This window comes from Bos indicus x Bos taurus, chromosome 23 (assembly GCF_003369695.1).
Source record: "Bos indicus x Bos taurus breed Angus x Brahman F1 hybrid chromosome 23, Bos_hybrid_MaternalHap_v2.0, whole genome shotgun sequence".
NCBI classification, from domain to species: domain Eukaryota; kingdom Metazoa; phylum Chordata; class Mammalia; order Artiodactyla; family Bovidae; genus Bos; species Bos indicus x Bos taurus.
Genome location: NC_040098.1, coordinates 3,719,409 through 3,737,643, shown reverse-complemented (window position 1 = coordinate 3,737,643; position 18,235 = coordinate 3,719,409). Strand labels below are relative to the sequence as shown.

General features: G+C 40.7%; 1 protein-coding gene across 1 annotated transcript in view; it reads left to right on the top strand.

Moving 5' to 3' along the window:
• Positions 1–18,235, top strand: part of PRIM2 (DNA primase subunit 2) — a 332,549-nt gene that overhangs the window by 221,291 nt on the left and 93,023 nt on the right. Inside the window, exon 10 of the mRNA XM_027524206.1 lies at positions 1,594–1,779. Within this exon, the coding sequence (XP_027380007.1) occupies positions 1,594–1,779 (186 nt within the window). The remainder of the gene's footprint in view (positions 1–1,593; positions 1,780–18,235) is intronic.

Genomic DNA, 18,235 nt, shown 5'->3' with positions numbered 1-18,235 from the left:
TTGAGAAGGATGCAGAGTATTCCATGACACTAAGTATAGGTCTTGTGTTGCCTCCAGAGTGGGCAGTTCATTTCAGCTACACTTTGTGAACCTCTATAGGAGAATCAATATGTGTACACTCAACTACACTTTTACTGTATAGAATTTCACTTTAATGCACTTTAGGATTTCTGCATTACCCAAAAAAGGGAAAGTAAGTCAACCATAAATAATCTTTGTTTAGATAATTACCAATTTATTTACAATAAATTAAAAGTACACTGAGGTTTTAATGCTTGGAAACAAGAGTTATAACAGTGAGTAGGGGGAGATTCTGAGCTTTTGGAGACCAAAATGAATAGATCATCTTCCTATTCAAGAAATTATAATCAAGTAGAAGTTGTTACAATGAAAGACAAAGAGGCTGCCTGGTCAGTCAGGGGAGCAAAGTGAGACCCATCCCTGCTCACAAGCAAAGTGGAACCTGCCAAGGAGCCCATGAGAGGTGGGAGTTAAGTCTCAGGAGGAGGATACTTGAGAAGGTGAGGGAGATACAGCTGAGACCATAAATGAAAAAAGTTTTCTTTAATTGTTAATTTCTTTAACACATTTATTTGAATTTGCCTTTTGAGAGCCATTTCTCTTATTTTTGTGTTTACTTTTGGGTTATTTTTAAATTTCATCTGTGATTCACCAGTTGTACTTTTGAACATATTTCCCAGTAAAATGAAATGTTAGATATACATGAAAACCCAAACACTCATTTATTTGAAATAACCCTAAACTGGATTTGACCCAAATGTCCTTCAATGAGTGAATGAGTGAATGGTTAGACAAATGGTATTACATCCACACACTGAGGAGATATTACTCAGCAATAAAAAAGGAACGAGCTATTGATAGCTGCAATAATTTAGAAGAATTTTGTAGGAATTATGCTGAGTAAAAAGCCACTCTCAAAACTTTATATGATTCTATTTATGTAACACTTGAATGACAAAGTTACAGAGGTGGAGAATAGCTTAGTGGTTGCCAAGGGTTCGGGAATGGTGGGGGCAGGCTGCAGAAGATGGAGGTTATAAGAAGGGAGATAGGAAGGAGCCTGGTTGGGTGGGGGGGAATTCTTGAACCTACATAGGAAAAAGTTCCATAGAGTTAAGTACACAGATATGAGCACGTGAGTGTCACAGAAAATCTAAATTGTGTTAGTGTCAGTATCTTGGTGGTGATAATTCACTACAGGTTTACAAGATATTACCTTTAGGGGGAACCAGATACATGACATCTCTTTGCATTATTTCTTACAACTGCATGGGAATCTATAGTTATCTCAAAAGAGAAAGTTTAATTAAAAAAAAAAAGAAATAGGTGAAATAAACGTTAATAATTTACTTAACCTAATATATCTAAAATATTATCATTTTGACATGTAATCAGTGTAAGAATATTAATAAGAAAAACAATTCATCTGTAGTCACAGTGAGACAATAATAACTTCTTTATGGTTTTTGTTTTTATTCCAGTTAAACTGAATTTGCAATTTGCAAATTAGATTGATTTTGTAACAGATATTGTGGAGATGGATAAATAACAAAATATTCTTTTTTTCTGTAGCTTTCTACCAAGTCCTTCCCACCCTGCATGCGTCAGTTACATAAAGCCCTGCGGGAAAATCACCATCTCCGTCATGGGGGCCGCATGCAGTATGGCCTCTTCCTTAAGGGCATTGGCCTAACCTTGGAACAGGCGTTGCAGTTCTGGAAGCAAGAATTTATCAGAGGGAATATGGATCCAGACAAGGTAATTTTGGAAAATCTGAGCAGTAACTGAAATTTTAATTTGGTCTGAAGACTAAAAAATTTTTTAATATGCCCCTATAATGTAGTTGAAATTCTATAATTTACCTATGTAAAAAGAAACTCATTAATTAATCTAATATTTGCTAAACAGAAGGTTGGGAAAGGTTGATTCAGTTCAAAGGGTAAGATTGAAACAGCCAATGTAAGATGTAAAGTAATGCTTGGATGAGGATGCTGTACTTCTCTTTGGTAGGTAGACTGCCAGTATCACTGTACCTGAAATTGTGTTCTGAGTTGTGTTTCTGTAGGAATGCGTGTGTATATGTAATATGTATAGGCATATATACATACATGCAGAGAACTAGGAAATGCTGAGAAAGAATAAAGTGAAAACAGTTCTGAATGCATTTTATTGTGCTATGCAGAATCTTTCACAGGGAATTTATTTTTTCCCTCAAACTTTAAAATTTGTTTTGTATTTGTGTATAGCCGATTAACAATGTTGTGGTAGTTTCAGATGAATAGCAGTGGGACTTTGTCATACATATACATGTACCCATTTTCCTCCAACCCCCCTCCCATCCAGGCTGGCACGTAACCCTGAGTAGACTTTTGTGTGCTATACAATAGGTCTTTGTTGGTTATCCATTTTGAATATAGCAGTGTGTACATGACCTTCCCAAACTCCTTAATTATCCTTTCCCCCTGGCAACCATAAGTTCGTTTTCTAAATCTTTCATAGGGAATTTTTAGATAGATGTTTATCACTGTAAACTTGAGATATCATTGTTTTTTCTCATTTTAAAAACTGACACTATATTATGATCATTTTCTTAGGTGGTTGAATCATTTTTGAAAATATCATTTGTATTAGTTGCATGAAATCACGTCCTTTGAAAGTGATATAATTTGCTTAATCATTTGCATGTTATTGAACACTTGGTTGTATCCATTTGACAGTGTCATAAATGTTATTGCAAACAATATCATGAGCACATAAATCTCTGATTATAACTCTGATTGTGTCCTCTGTATGTATTCATCAGAGGATCAGTTTACTTGGTGAAAGACTGTAGACAGTTTTGAAGTTTTGTTGAATTCTATCATGCTACTAAATGACTGGAAAGTCTGTAAATTAGCCGTTGTGAGAACTTTGCTCTGTCATTGACATCACTGTATGTTATTGAAAATGTTTTTTTGATCTTTTTATTAGGAAGTTGATGTATTAAGTAGATAGGTGTGTTAGGGTTCTCCAGAGAAACAGAACCAATTGTGTGTGTGTGTGTGTGTGTGTGTGTGTGTGTGTGTGTGTACACTGAAAGACAGGTATTTAACAGCCCATGTGATTATGGAGGCTGAGTCCCCAAAATCTTCAGGTAGCAGGCTGGAGAACCAAGAGGAAAGAGTTGGTGTTTCAATTTGAGTCTGAAGGCAGGAAAAAAAAATCCGTGAGTGAACTCACAGCCCTCAGACAGGAGGTGTGTGTGTGTGTTAGTAACTCAGTTCATTCGCTCAGTTGTGTCCTACTCTTTGTGACCCCATGGACCACAGCACGCCTGGCTTCCTTGTCCATCACCAGCTCCCGGAGCTTACTCAAACTCATGTCCATCAAGTCGGTGATGCCATCCAACCATTTCATCCTCTGTCGTCCCCTTCTCCTCCTGCCTTCAGTCTTTCCCAGCATCAGGGTCTTTTCTAGTGAGTCAGTTCTTCGCGTCAGGTGGCCAAAGTGTTGGAGTTTCAGGTTCCGCATCAGTTCTTCCAATGAATATTCAGGACTGATTTCCTTTAGGATGGACTGGTTTGATCTTCTTGCAGTCCAGGGGACTCTCAAGAGTCTTCTCCAACACCACAATTCAAGAGCATCAATTCTTTGGAACTCAGCTTTCTTTATAGTCCAACTCTCCCATCCATACATGACTACTGGAAAAACCATAGCTTTAACTAGATGGACTTTTGTTGACAAAGTAATGTCTCTGCTTTTTAATATACTGTCTAGGTTGTCATAGCTTTTCTTCCAAGGAGCAAGCGTGTTTTAATTTCATGGCTGCAATCACCACCTGCAGTGATTTTAGACCCCAAGAAAATAAAGTCTGTCAGTGTTTCCATTTTTTCCCCATTTATTTGCCATGAAGTAATGGTACCAGATTATCTTAGTTTTCTGAATTTTGAGTTTTAAGCCAATGTTTTCACTCTCCTCTTCACTTTCATCAAGGGGCTCTTTAGTTCTTCACTTTCTGCCATAGGGATGGTATCATCTGCATATCTGAAATTATTGATGTTTCTCCCGGCAATCTTGATTCCAGTTTGTGCTTCATCCAGCCCAGCATTTCTCATGATGTACTCTGCATATAAGTTAAATAAGCAGGGTGACAATATACAGCCTTGACATACTCCTTTCCCAATTTGGAACTAGTCTGTTGTTCCATGTCTGGTTCTAACTCTTGCTTCTTGACCTGCATACAGATTTCTCAGGAGGCAGGCCAGGTGGTCTGGTATTCCCATCTCTTTTAGAACTTTCCCCAGTTTGTTGTGATCCACACAGTTTGTTAGTCACTCAGCCGTGTACAACTCTTTGTGACCCCATGGACTGTATCCCACCCAGCTTCTCTGTCTGTGGAATTCTCAGGCAGGATTACCAAAGAAGGTTGCCATTTCCTTCTGAAGATCTTTTTGACCCAGGGATCGAAGTCGTGTCTCCTGCACTGCAGGCAGATTCATTACCATCTGAGCCACTGGGGAAGCAGGAGGAGATAACCTCTTAGTCACAGGAGAGTTGGCTTATTTGTTCTGTCCAGGCCAGGGGAGGATTGCATGAGGCACCCCACGCTGGGGAGGCATCTGCTCTGCTCAGTCCACCAATTCAGATGTTAATCTCCTCTAGAAACACCCTCACTGACATATCCAGAATATGGCCAGAGGTCTGGGGGCCGTGATGGTCAAAAAATTAACCATCACAGTAAGGAAGGATTTACGAGGTGGGGTTTTCAGTGAAGTTAGTGAGGTTGAGGTAGCTCTTTAGCCTGGTTTGTGCTATAACTACGTGAGGGGAAGAGGAGCTGAATGAAGGTAGAGGCAGATCTGGGCCCCAGGTCTTGGGCTTGTGCGTCTGTCCTGCACCCCCTCCTCCCCGCTGGCTTATGTGTGTATCTGGGATGGTCTCGTATCAGGGCCATCAGTATTTACTTTTAAACCTATGTGTTTGAAAAAAATTTTCAAATGAGATTTTTATTTTAAAATATAAAAGTTTTCTTCAAAAATTATTGGAAAAGAAAAATCAATAATTTTTATCTTTCTAGATAATATGTAGCAGTCTGTATTTTCATTAGCTTATTACTGATTACAGCAAATATATTATTTTTATGAAAATATTTTAAGGTACATGTATGATTTACTGTTTCTCTCTAGTGTTCTGTTGTTACAGTCTGTTGTTGTAAATAAAAGTTCATGTTTTTCTCTTTTTTTAAAGGTTCTCTTTTTTTAAAAGTTCATGTTTATATCTTACATATATTTGCAATGAAATTAATTTAGCATCTCTTTACGAAAATACTGTTAAATGGTACATACAATTAAAACTACTTTTTAGAGGTATAGGAAATTAATTCCTTAAAGTACTGCTTATAAAGCACGATTATGGAGGATATATTGGACATTTTTTGTAGTGCTCTAATGAAAGGACCTGACGTTGAGCCCAGAAATGACTTGGAACATTGCTTCTGTTGGATAGCTTGTTTCCTGACTGTGGGGGGTGCTTCTGAGGTGATTCAGTCATTCTCACCTGGACTGCTCCTTTCTGTGGTTTCCCAGGTGACCATACTTCTGATTGCTTTTTCTTCTGTTCATGCCCTCATTGTAACTTATTTGACATACGTTGCTTTGTGCATCTGAGCAGAAATTATGGATACCTTACTGTTGCTTTTGGGGGAGCAGGAAGCGGTCATCTTGTAGGTAGTAGGAATTGAACTGTGAAAGTATACTTGTGGCAGAGGTGATTCTGCAAATGCAGGCTTTGTCCCCCACCGTCCAACAAGGTTACTAAGAATTGAAGGATTAGTAGCCAGTAGGACCTGGTCTTGCTAGATAAATGACTACCAACTGGGACCAGCTGTGTAGGGTCATGATAGTGTAATTTAAAGATACATAATTTCATAGCTTTGAACATTCACTAACATCATATAATCAATTTGAGATGTTATAAAAGTTTACACAGAAAATAGTATGAACAAGGTTTCCACTTACATTCCCTCTTGGTTGAAATGAATTTCACTTCTTTAAATATGGATTTTAGATTGTATTGGCCAACACTGATTTTTTAAAAGACTGTTGCTTTATAAGATTTCAATCTATTTGGTAATAGAGTGACCTGAGAAAAGTAACCAGAACTCAATTACACAACATGGTGGTGAGGAGCATGTTGTTGAGGTGGCATGGAGGCAGGAAGTTACTAGAGAGGGTTGTGCTAGAGAAGATTTGGTGAGATCAGTCTCACATCAAGGTTTGAAGGAGGTGATGGTGCTGATCAGTTGAAAGAGAAGAAAGGACAGCATTACATGGGCAGCAGGAACCATGGGAAAGCAGGGCAGGCTCTTCCACTGTTTTCTACCATTATTTTATAATTCTTCCATTATTTGTTGCTGCTACTCATTCCCCAGGTTTATTATTGTCAGCTGGTTTGGGGTTGTGATTTTTGAATGTCTGCTTTCAGACTTCTGTATGGATTTGACCTGTCGGTATATTCAAATATCATTTTTATTTGGATGCATATTATACTAGAGGGTAAGGAATTCTAGTATTAAAACATCACCCACTTCCAGGGAACATTCTGTTGTTATGAATCATCTTGTAGCAGACTAATTGCTTTAGGGTATAACTTACTCCCAAAGTATTAGTTTTATTATGTAGAATTTTTATATTAGATTAATTATATTGAGTGTGAATGTTTACGATATATTAAAAATTTGACAGTAAAACTTTTTCAGTTACTCTTGTCAGTGGGGATCAGGGACATGTGAAAATTGCACTTAGGTTTCAAATAAGATTCTTTGGATTTATGAATGATTCTATAAGAGGTACTCAGAGCTTTGAATGTCTTATTTCTGAGATTCCTGAAATAAATGCACTTATGCTTTATGCAAATAAAATATATTTATGAATCATAGTACAGTTTTATGCAAGTTTTTCTTGTTGTAATTATAATTTACATGGCAGTCTACCTGAGAAAAAGCCTCACCCTGTATGCAAGAGATAAAATTAATCAAACCTCTATTGAAGGCATGAAGAAACTTAGCACTAAATATTCTTTCACTTGGAATTTGGATATTAAATCCCTTCAGCCACTGGCTTTGTTAAGGATTAAATTGAACTAGATAATTCTTCTCATAAATTCAAAGCAATGTGTCCGCTTAATCAGATTGCTTGTAGAGCTGTTGTCTGAATTGCTTTGACCCAACTCTGTTGGACATTAAGTGCAGTGTAGATCACAAGCGTGTTGTGTGGCTGAGTTCTCCTCCCTGGTGAGGCTGTACCCGAAGTCTACTCCATGTTGTCATAATTGGGTCAGGCAGTGTTTAGCACTGTCAAAATGCTTATCTTCTGTCCCAGATCCAGCTCACATCATGACTTATTGCAGACCTATGTCATTAAAAATGGACCACCCAAGGATTAAGTCTTTGGCTGGTGGGGTGTGCATATATAAAGCATATTTACCACTGGGTTTTTCTTTTTAATACCAGTGGTTCTCCCATGACCCCAGTCAGCAGCATCAGCTTTAGCAGTATCTGGGAATTTGTCACAAATGATGACTCTGAGAATCAGACTATGGAGGCGGGTCCATAGCCGATGGTTTCCAAGACTCCACATGGAAGTAATGTACACTGCAGACTGAGAACTGTCTTTTAGATGTTGCCTCATAGAAATCTAAGTGATCATAGTTTATCAAATAGAGGCGTGAAAATCTCCAGCTGTTTGTTCTCTTGTCTATTTCTGTTGCAATTTGAGGGTAATGTTGTCCTTTGTTAGTAACCCATGTGTATATATTTGAGGTCTGGCTGCATGTCAGGTCTGGTCAATACTGAATGAACACACACAGCGGAGTTCCTCAGCTGGAGCCCCTCCAGCACACTCGATGATGCCCCCTGAGCCCTTGAGGGAGTCAGGCTGGGCCTGGGGTGCTCAGGGTTAGTTGCCATCAACTGTGAGTAGCTCCTTCCACTTACTTTACAAAACAGTGTTTTACATGTGCTCATATGAAAAAGGTTGGAGAAAACTAATATGAAGTACTGACTTGGAGTCAGACTAAATTGACATTTGACTCCACTGTATGCACACTTGGGCAGATTACCTGGTATGTGTCCTCATCTACAGAATATGGACAATAACAGTGTATCCATCTGGATATATAGCTCTGTCCCTGTTTACACTTGATTGATGTGTTGAGGATTTGGTAAAGGATTAGTCCAGATTCTGGCATGTAGTAAATGCTAGCTCTTCTCATTTAGGACTTCATAGGAAGGTGGGGTTAGCTTGACGCAGAGTAATCAGTAAAGTTTGCACAAGTAGAATAGAATCTGATGGCTTGTTAAGATTTCATGTCACCTAAAATACAGAGGAGGGTTAAGGGGAAAGACTGAATTCCAGCAGAAATGATTTCTTTTAGGAAATGTTTAAGGGATTTAGACTAAGGGAATGCATTTCAGGCTGTGTTCTTAGAAACTCCTAGGTTCCAGAGGAAAGAGGACTGAAGTTTTCAGGGGAGATTGAGATGTCTGATTTCTGTCCACACTTTAACAAGTGTAACAAAACCGTACCTTCATCTATTTTTATGTGTTGGGATTCTATGTAAGATTTCTCTTAAAAGAGGGTTTTCCTACTTAAAAGTGTTTACAAAATACTATTGTTTATTTGTGGTGTAGAATTTAGGAAAGTAGGAGATGAGACAGGAGGAGAAAGAGATTAGTGTGAGAATAGAGTTGCTTTAAATGAACCTCATTTTTAGTCAAGAGAAAGCCACTAGCGAATGTTAAACAGGGAGAATTGTTTTTTCAGAAGAGAATCTGGAAGTGGTATGCAGCCTTTAGACTGGGAGAGAGTCAGGTCTTCTCGTGGTAGTACTAGGACAAGTTTAAATGGAGGGATCAGGGAAGAGGTTGCAGGAGAGTGGAGGTTGGACAGTCCACAGGTAACAGGAAGGTGGGAACTCCAGGAGCAGAGGTTGTGCATGGACCTGGTGGGTCTGGGATCAGAGTAGAGAGAAATGGGTCATGAGTTGAGTTTTTGGTGTAAATTTAAATCCATGTCCAGGTAGAAATTCTTCTTGGTTGATTGGTTGGCTTATCTGTTCCTTCCTTCCTCTGTGGTTCTTATGGAGCCCTTAGAGTGTGAGAGGTGCTGTTCTGCGAGGAGAAACACAGGGATGTGGATTTGAGAGCCATTCAGGGAGAGTGGAGGGAAAAGCCTCATGCAGGTAAGTGAATGGGCAGATGGAGAATATAGAGCAGTGCAGAGAGCAGAGGCTCAGCCTCAAGGGATAACCCCATTGTAGTAGTGATGGAGGAGCCTGGAGTGAGACCTGAATTACTAGAAATATTGGAGAGAAAGAGCGAGAATAGTCTGGGGTCCAGGCACTAAGAAGGAGAAGGCTTTCTGAAGTAAGCTGTTCCTGATACCCAGCATGGGTAGTATATGTTGGAAGTTACTTCTAAGAGAAGTACAGAACAGGAGACAGATTTCCTGGTCTTAATGATAGATGACAAAATAGAGGCAACAGCAGTAATGTCTAGAAGTCTGAGAAATCAGGAAGACGAGAAATAGAACTGTTTGCTGTAGGAGATACCTGTGTGGACAGAGGTTGTCCTCACGTGGGATGGGTGGAAGCACTGGGGCTCTTGGAGATGCAGGAGGCGCCAGAAGTGAGTGAGGACTCGAGGCCTGGGGTGACGGGAAGATCGTTTATGAACCTGCATCTGTTTATAGTATGGTCATTATGCAGTGTGACCACTCCGCTCCCACCACGCTCCTGAGAACAGGAACTTTTCTGTTCTGGCTCCCTGCCCCCAGCAGCCAGTGTTCGGTTGAGTGCCTGAAAGGCCGTAGATGGTCAGTAAAATGTGTTGAATGAGGGAATGAGATGAGTTAGGAGTTGAGTGAGGATATTTGTCTGAGACTTGACGGTGGTTTTCTGAGAGATTTTAAGCTGGTAAATAAGTGTTGGGAGGAAGAAAGCGGAGCTGAGTAAACTCATGCCCACCTCCTGTCTTTCCAGTAACGGAGGCAGGAGATCACTTACCAGAAGGCTGGGTGCCAACAGGGCTTAAGGAATGTTGGAAGGAGTGTAGACTAACACCTTCTGGACCTGCACAAGCAGAGGCAGTCACCTGTGATAATTACTGAGATTGAAAGGCTGCAGCAGAATGAGTCCAGTGTAACCACTTAGTGAGTGCCTTGCCTATGCCAGACACCAAAATTAATACTTACACACATCCTCTTATGGACGCATTAAAACAGTCCTAGGAGATGGATACTATTTATTATTTAGGTCTGTTTACTGATGAGGAAACCATACCAGACCATAAATTTGTAATTGACTATGTCTGCAATGGCACCCCACTCTAGTACTCTTGCCTGGAAATCCCATGGACGGAGGAGCCTAGTGGGCTGCAGTCCATGGGGTCGCGAAGAGTCGGACATGACTGAGCGACTTCACTTTCACTTTTCACTTTCATGCACTGGAGAAGGAAATGGCAACCCACTCCAGTGTTCTTGCCTGGAGAATCCCAGGGACGGCGGAGCCTGGTGGGCTGCTGTCTATGGGGTCACACAGAGTCGGACACGACTGAAGTGACGCAGCAGCAGCAGCACTGTTTCATCAGAGAAGGCAATGGCAACCCACTCCAGTACTCTCGCCTGGAAAATCCCATGGACGGAGGAGCCTGTACCGGCTGCCATCTATGGGGTCGCACAGAGTCGGACACGACTGAAGTGACGCAGCAGCAGCAGCTGCACTGTTTCATTGCTTTCTCTGGTGGTCCTTGCGGCCAGAGAGCAGAAGCAGAGAGGGCAGAAGGGAATGCTTGTGCTGGTTTAGGACCTGGCAACACAGCCATGCTGTCACTAAGTCCTTTCCATGTTCTTTGTGTCATTTAATCTCACAACAGCACTGCAAAATACATATCGTCTGCCTATGAAGAGTTTGGGCTTCCCTGGTGGCTCTGTGGTAAAGAATCGCCTGCTAATGCAGGAGACACCGTTTTGATCCCTGGGTCACCAAGATCCCATGGAGAAGGAAATGGCAACCCACTCCAGTATGCTTGCCTGAAAGTCCCATGGTCAGTGGAGCTTGGTGGCCTACAGTCCATGGGGTCAGGTAGCAATGAGTCGGACACAACTGATCAACTAAACAGCAACAGCATGGAGAGTTTAATGGTTTTTGTCCAGGTGCCAGAGGTGGTGCATGAGTGGACCTGTGCGTGTGTGCTAAGTCGCTTCAGTCGTGCCCGACTCTCTGCAACCCAATGGACTGAAGCCTGCCAGACTTCTCTTTCCGTGGAATTCTCCAGGCAAGAATGCTGGCGTAGGTTGCTATGCCCTCCTCGAGGGATCAAACCTGCCTCTCTTACATCTCTTGCATTGGCAGGTGGATTCTTTACCACTAGCACCACCTGGGAGTTAGAACCCCGGTCCATCTTATTCCACTTCATGTGTTTTCCCAAGTGCTTTCAGGAGGAACAGGCGTGTTGTGTAGAATATAGGCATGTCTGACCCGCCATGTAAATCTAAGAGGGCTCAGCTTAGAACAGAGGTTTTCAGCTCTGTGTCTAATCACCAGAGCTGCGATTACATCATCATTAAAAAGGGGACAATGTAACTTACTAAAACGTTGCAAAGAAATGAGAGTATGCATGAAATACTGTGTAATTTATAAAGTACTAAAGCAGTGTCAGTTAATTTAAAAAATTGATAAATGGATTAGTCTATAATCATTCACGTGTTTTCTCCATATATTTATAAATCTATTTAACTTTATAAAACTTTATAATAAAGTTTGGACACAAACTTTAGTTTAATTGGTTATGTTTTTGGCTTTTCTTTCAAAGAAAAGTTTGTTTTGTTAGAACTTTCCCATTAGCTATATCCTAGGAAAGTATTTGAAATGTAATAAAAAGTAGTTTCTAGTGAAAGTAGTCTAATCTTTGTCACTTTTCTCTTGGGTGGCAATTTAAAGGTACCCTTAGCAACTACCAAGTCTCTAGAATGTGTTTTTTAAAGTTTTGCTATATGAAGCTTCTGTTATATTTGCTGTTCTAAGTATTTTATTGTATAATAAAGATGTGTGCCTGTTAAGGTTTTAACTCTTACCTCCGTGCCTTCCATTGCATTTGGAATACAAATTCTAGATAACACAGTATAAGAACTAATATTTAAACATTGACATGAGCAGGTTGGACTTGCCTTCATGAGTTGTCAAGAGGCTAGCTAGTCTGCTGTTCAATTAAATTATGTGTTGTGTTAAACCTATCATTAGAATAAAATAGGTGTTATCATCCCTCCCTCCAAACACTATTTTGGTGAAAAACTGCTTCAGTAATAACTCCTTTTGCTGTTCTACTCCAAATGCTTGCCATACTTACATTAGGAAAACGAGATAAAAAGTAGAACACTTCAACTTTAATCTTTCATTTGTAGCTGTTGTCTTATCAGTGATACCTTATGGATTGAGTTGTATTAAAATGACACATTACCCACCATTTTAAAATGTAGTCTAAATTTTTGTTGTTAATATTTGCAGTGCCCTTAGGAGAAAATGATAACGAGAAGATACTAGTTTAAGGTTTTACAGAGTAGTAAATTGACTCCAGGTAATTGGGTAAGTGTAAACTCCAAAATGGGCCAGACTCCTGATGCTAGGAGAAGGCAGGGAATGTAGTTTTGAATAGAGTAGTCAGTGAAGGCTTAAACCAAAGGTGACGTTTTACTCACCACTTGAGCTCTGCATAAGAGCCTTGGTTACTTATACCGTGGTAGAATCTGAATGAGCAAACGTCAGTCCTCACCATTTTATAATGAAGAAACTTGAGTCAAGGAGAACTACCCACATTCACTCAGAAATCCAGATCCTGGATCTCAGAGCCTTGGCTGTGGTGCTGTGGATCTCTGTGAGTTGAGCTGCAGGCAGCCAGAGCCGGCTAGAAAGTCAGGGTTTGAGGACAAGCCAGGAGGAGACAGTGGGCACCGCCATGGACAGCCTGGGAGAGGACGTGCACACACCAGCTGGCACTAAGCACAGTGCATCTCTGGTTTCAGCCAGGGAGGGAGAAAGCTGGTTTCCTACTAGGATCTCAGTAGAATTGCTGACTCTGTTTATCCCCACTGGAGAGATACCCCAGAGAGATGATTGATGTCTGCAACATAGTGTGTAGATCTTGAGCTAAATTAATCCTCTTAGCTACTTTATCCTTTGGTTTTTCTTTTCATCTTTTCACCTAAAAAAGTCTTATTGCAACCTTTTATTTCTTTTTGTCCTTTGCATTGAATGAGACTGACTGTCTCTTACACTTTCTCAGCTCTGCAGATGGATTCCTAAGTGCCACCCTCATTTCTGAATTTTCCCATTGACCTCAAAGAAATACATAGTAGTCATTATGCACTGAAGTCCTGGCACTGCCCCTAGCAGGTCTATGCTGTCATCACCATGCAAAGAATCCAGCAGTCTCTCCACCCTCCTGGTTTTTTTGTTCCTTCCTTGGACAGTTTTTTTGCCTTTTCATACTGTTCATGGGGTTCTCAAGGCATTCCTTTATCCATTGGACCACATTTTGTCAGAACTCTCCACCATAACCCGTCCATCTTGGGTGGCCCTTTGTGGCATGGCTCATAGTTTCATTGAGTTAGACAAGACTGTGATCCATGTGATCACAGCTATGGTTTGATCTAGTCAAAGCTATGGTTTTTCCAGTAGTCATGTATGGATGTGAGAGTTGGACCGTAAAGAAAGCTGAGCACTCAAAAATTAATCCTTTTAAACTGTGGTATTGGAGAAACTCTTGAGAGTCCCTTGGACTGCAGGGAGATCCACCCAGTCCATCCTAAAGGAAATCAGTCCTGAATATTCATTGGGAGGACTGATGCTGAAGCTGAAACTCCAATGCTTTGGCCACCTGACGTGAAGAACTGACTCATTTGAAAAGACCCTGATGCTGGAAAGATTGAAGGAGGGAAGAGAAGGGGACAACAGGATGAGATGGTTGGATGGCATCACCGACTCGATGGACATGAGTTTGAGCAAGCTCCAGGAGTTGGTGATGGACAGGGAAACCTGTCCATGGGGTGGGAAAGAGTCAGACACGACAACTGAACTGAACTGGACAGTTTTTAGTGAGAAGTTTTTTCTGTAAATAAATGCTGTTTCCCATAGTCTTTCAAAATAAACTCCATAATGAAAATTCATTCAGATATTCTCCTTGTAATATTAAAAACCCTGCAAATAAGTTGTATTTTATCCTATTTGTTTTATGGATACTTCAGTTCAGTCACTCAGTCGTGTCCGACTCAGTGGAAAACAAAGCACTGGTCAGAAAGGGTAGACATTTACCCAGCAGTACACCATCATCATTAGCTGGTAGTGGTGAGTAGTGTTGTTCAGTTAATGCTTGTGTAGTGGTAAAGTCAATTTAGTAAAACTGACATTTCACTGGTAATGTGTGGATTAAAGACCTTTTTATCTGTATAAATATGGTGATTATATATATATTATATATAAATATAATGACAGTACTTTCAAGTCTCCTTTAAAGATTAGTTGTGCATTCCACTTTGATGTTTTCAGATTTTATCACAGATGTGGTATTTCTTTACCAACAGAGGGGAAAAATGTATGTTGACTAATTTTCTTAGGTATGACTTTTATCACAATCATGCTTTTATTTCTACCTTCAGGTTGAAACCACTTAAAAATTCCTCTTGAAAATATGTATTTAGAAAAACATAAATCTAGGACATGTATTTGCTCAGTTGCTCAGTCGTGTCTGACTCTTTGCAACCCCATGGACTGTAGCCCACGAGGCTCCTCTGTCCCTGGGATTTCCCAGGCAAGAGTACTGGAGTGGGTTGACATTTCCTTCTCCAAGAACATGTATACTTGAATATAGTATCACCAACAAAAGCGGCTTCTTTCAAGATAATTCACGAAGAGATCATAGAATATGTCTCCTTGTCCTAGGAGGCGTCCCACCCCTTGTCTTTCCTGGTGGGCGTGGCTTCTCACCTCTCCTGTGTCACTTCCGCTCTCATGGCCCCTCCTCTGCCGCCAGGTGGGCCTGGATTAGTGAGCAGATCACCATGAGCGCGCCTCCGTCCTCCTGGCCGGCCGTGAGGTCTGGGTGGCCTTCAGGAATGATAATATGACCACAGAAACACTAGCTGGATCTTGGAATTTCAGGGATGTAATAACACAGCTGCTTCCTGTCCCCTCTTCCTGCTTCTTTACCCTTTTCCAAGTGCTGCCTTGGCCACATGTGAATTCAAGCAGATGTTTCTGCAGTTTCTAAATTCTTAAAAAAAAATCCAAGTAATGAGCATTTTCTGATAAGTCACTGTTAAACATTATTTTAACATAATTTTATGATGATTGTTATCTCCTGCAGTTTTATGTATTTTAATTAACTTATTGATTGCACCTTGAGACCTTTTACATAAAGTATGCAGGTTGAATAATGCTGTGGTAATGTCATTTAAACTCTGTTTACAACTGTATTATGTTTCATTTTAGCCAGTAATGAGAACTCCTTCTAGTGGAGTCCATGGTATGCGTGATTTACATGTAAATATTGTTTTAAAAGCTATACTTTTGTTAAATTTAGAAATTTATATTCAAGGTCATTCATAAAACCCTATGTGATTTTTTTTTTAAAGATAATTTAAATCTGCCTGTAGGATGGGTAAGTTTACTGTCTAGAGAAAAGAGAGAGATTGTACTTTCGGGTCAGGGTAATGTCAACTAGATTTTAAGTGCCTTTGTAGCAGAAAAACTTTCTTAAGGCTTTCATTCTCTAGCCACCCACATGGCAGGGATAGAAAGCTATCTACATAGTCTTTCCTCACTATGTATTCATTGGTCAAAAACTGTCCTCCTAAGTCAAGCGTTAGTTTTTCTCATTATAAGTTACCGGATGTGCTAATTTTGTGTTTTCCCCTCTTCTTTCATTTTTAGATTTAGCTCTAGTAATAAAGACCTGGTTTTCCTTGGTGGCTCAGATGTTAAAGAATCTGTCTGCAATGCAGGAGACCCAGGTTTGATCCCTGGGATCCGGTGGAGAAGAGAATGGCTACCCACTCCAGTGCTCTTACTAGAGAATCCCATGGACCGGGGAACCTGGCAGGCCACAGTCCCTGGGGTCACAAAGAGTCGGACATGACTGAGAGAATAACACTTCTTTTTCACAATAAAGACCTACTTTTCATTTAAAAGGTATAATTGGTCAGGAACAAGTTAGTATTGTTTCAGGGAAACCCTCCAGCTGAGTGACTTAACTCTTCTGACTGTTGCTTATACGGTAGCTTCTCCTCAGACATGTGGACCCTGAGTGCTAGAGTGACTGGTTTGTGATGTTTCCTCTTTATGAAGAGATACAAAACTCTGAAAGAGAACATTTTGTATACTGAAGCAAACTGTACTGAAGCTCAGTGAGTTTTCTAGTAAGTGGAAGGTCCAGGGTCACAAGATCTTCCTGTCTGCTGGAGAGGCCACGCTACAAACGCTCGGTCTGCTTTGATGGAATTGTCCTCCTCTTTTAAAAAGATGAAGAAAGGCAGAATGTTGAAGGAAACAGAGGGCTAGGCATTTCTGAACACCTGAGTGTTTAATTACTCTCCTGAGACCTAAGTGTAGCGGAGGTGGGGAGAAAATCCCAAGATCCTCATTTTTGGAAAGAATTCTGATTTTATTAGACTATAAAAGCTTACGTATTCATAGCATTTAAAATCTACATATACCAATGCTTTAAGGACTATGAGGGGGAAAAACATGCATAAGACATGACTCATAGCCTCAAGGAATACAGTCTGTATCAGACTGAGAGAACTTTTATTATAATACAACTATTGAAGGGTGGAGACAATAGTGTTTTTTTGTGGGAGGGGCATTAAATTCAAGTAACATTTATTGGATACTTGGAAATCTTTCACATACCTTAGTAAATATAATACTAGCCTCTCAAGCAGAGTAGCTGAGCTTGTTTCAAAGACAGAGTGATTTGATAGGGAGAGGGTGTGTGCTTGTGTATGTGCGTGCTCCAGTTACATCCGACTCATGCCACCCTATGGACTGTAGCCAGCCAGGCTCCTCTTTCCACGGCATTTTCCCAGCCCACTAGAGTTGGCTGCCATGCTCTCCTCCAGGGGATCTCCCTGACCCAAGGACTGAAACTATGTCTCCTGCTTTGCAAGTGGATTTTTCACTGCTGAGCCCCCTGGGAAGCCCAGGGAGAATGTAGACTTACATGATAGTATTCTTAGTATTAGTGTCTGATATATAGAAGATAATAAAATGTCCCCCTTTAGTGCTCATTTCAGGTAAGTTAGAAAGTAGTAAGTACAGCATGGAGTGAAATATTGCACCCCTTCCCACGGACCTCGGAGAGGGCTTCATGGGGAAACTGATATTTGAATTGAACTTTGAAAGGTGATAGGATTTGGACACATGAGTAGTTCATAACCCATGAAGTATTTATAGAAAGGCTGTTGGTATCATAATGGAGGTCTCTTTACTACCATGGTTTGGCTAAAGACACAGATCCACTCCTCCAGGGAATGCATCTTACACTGAACCTCATAAAAAGCTGAGCACCTGTTGTTAGGTCTCGGTGACAGTATTCTTGCTGGATGGGGAGAAGTTCCAGGATGGCGTCTGGGGCTCTTAGTACAGGGAGAGAGATTAGCAAATCTGAGTAGTTGCTTGTTAGGTGCATTTGGATTTTCCACCAGAATGTCACATATCCAAAGAAAGTTAGCAGTGAGTACAGAGATGAGATCTGTGCCGAGTTCACTTTTCTAATGAATGCTGAAAGCTAACTTCCAGGTAGTCCCTCAGGATACCTTTCAGGCCTCAGATGATTTTGCTCGGTGCCCTCAGATTCTTCCTGTTTGTCTCATGTTTGGCTGCTTGAATTTGGGCAGCACGCATCAAGGATGTGGCTGACCCTTCCTTGGCCTTGCCCATACCTCCTGCTTGCAGCAGGTTGTTCCTTCCTCAGAACTGTATCTGAGGACCTGCTTGGCTCAGGGTCTTATCTGCCTGATGTCACAGTAACCATCTTTGTTCAGTTGCAGCAAAGACAGATTTACCCTTTGATCATAGTTTAAAGAACTGGTTCAGAAGAGTTCATAGGATACTTGATGGGCTCAGTCCTGTGTCCACCAATGACATTCAGCGGCTCTAAGGCAGTATTACTCATTTTCAGTAATCC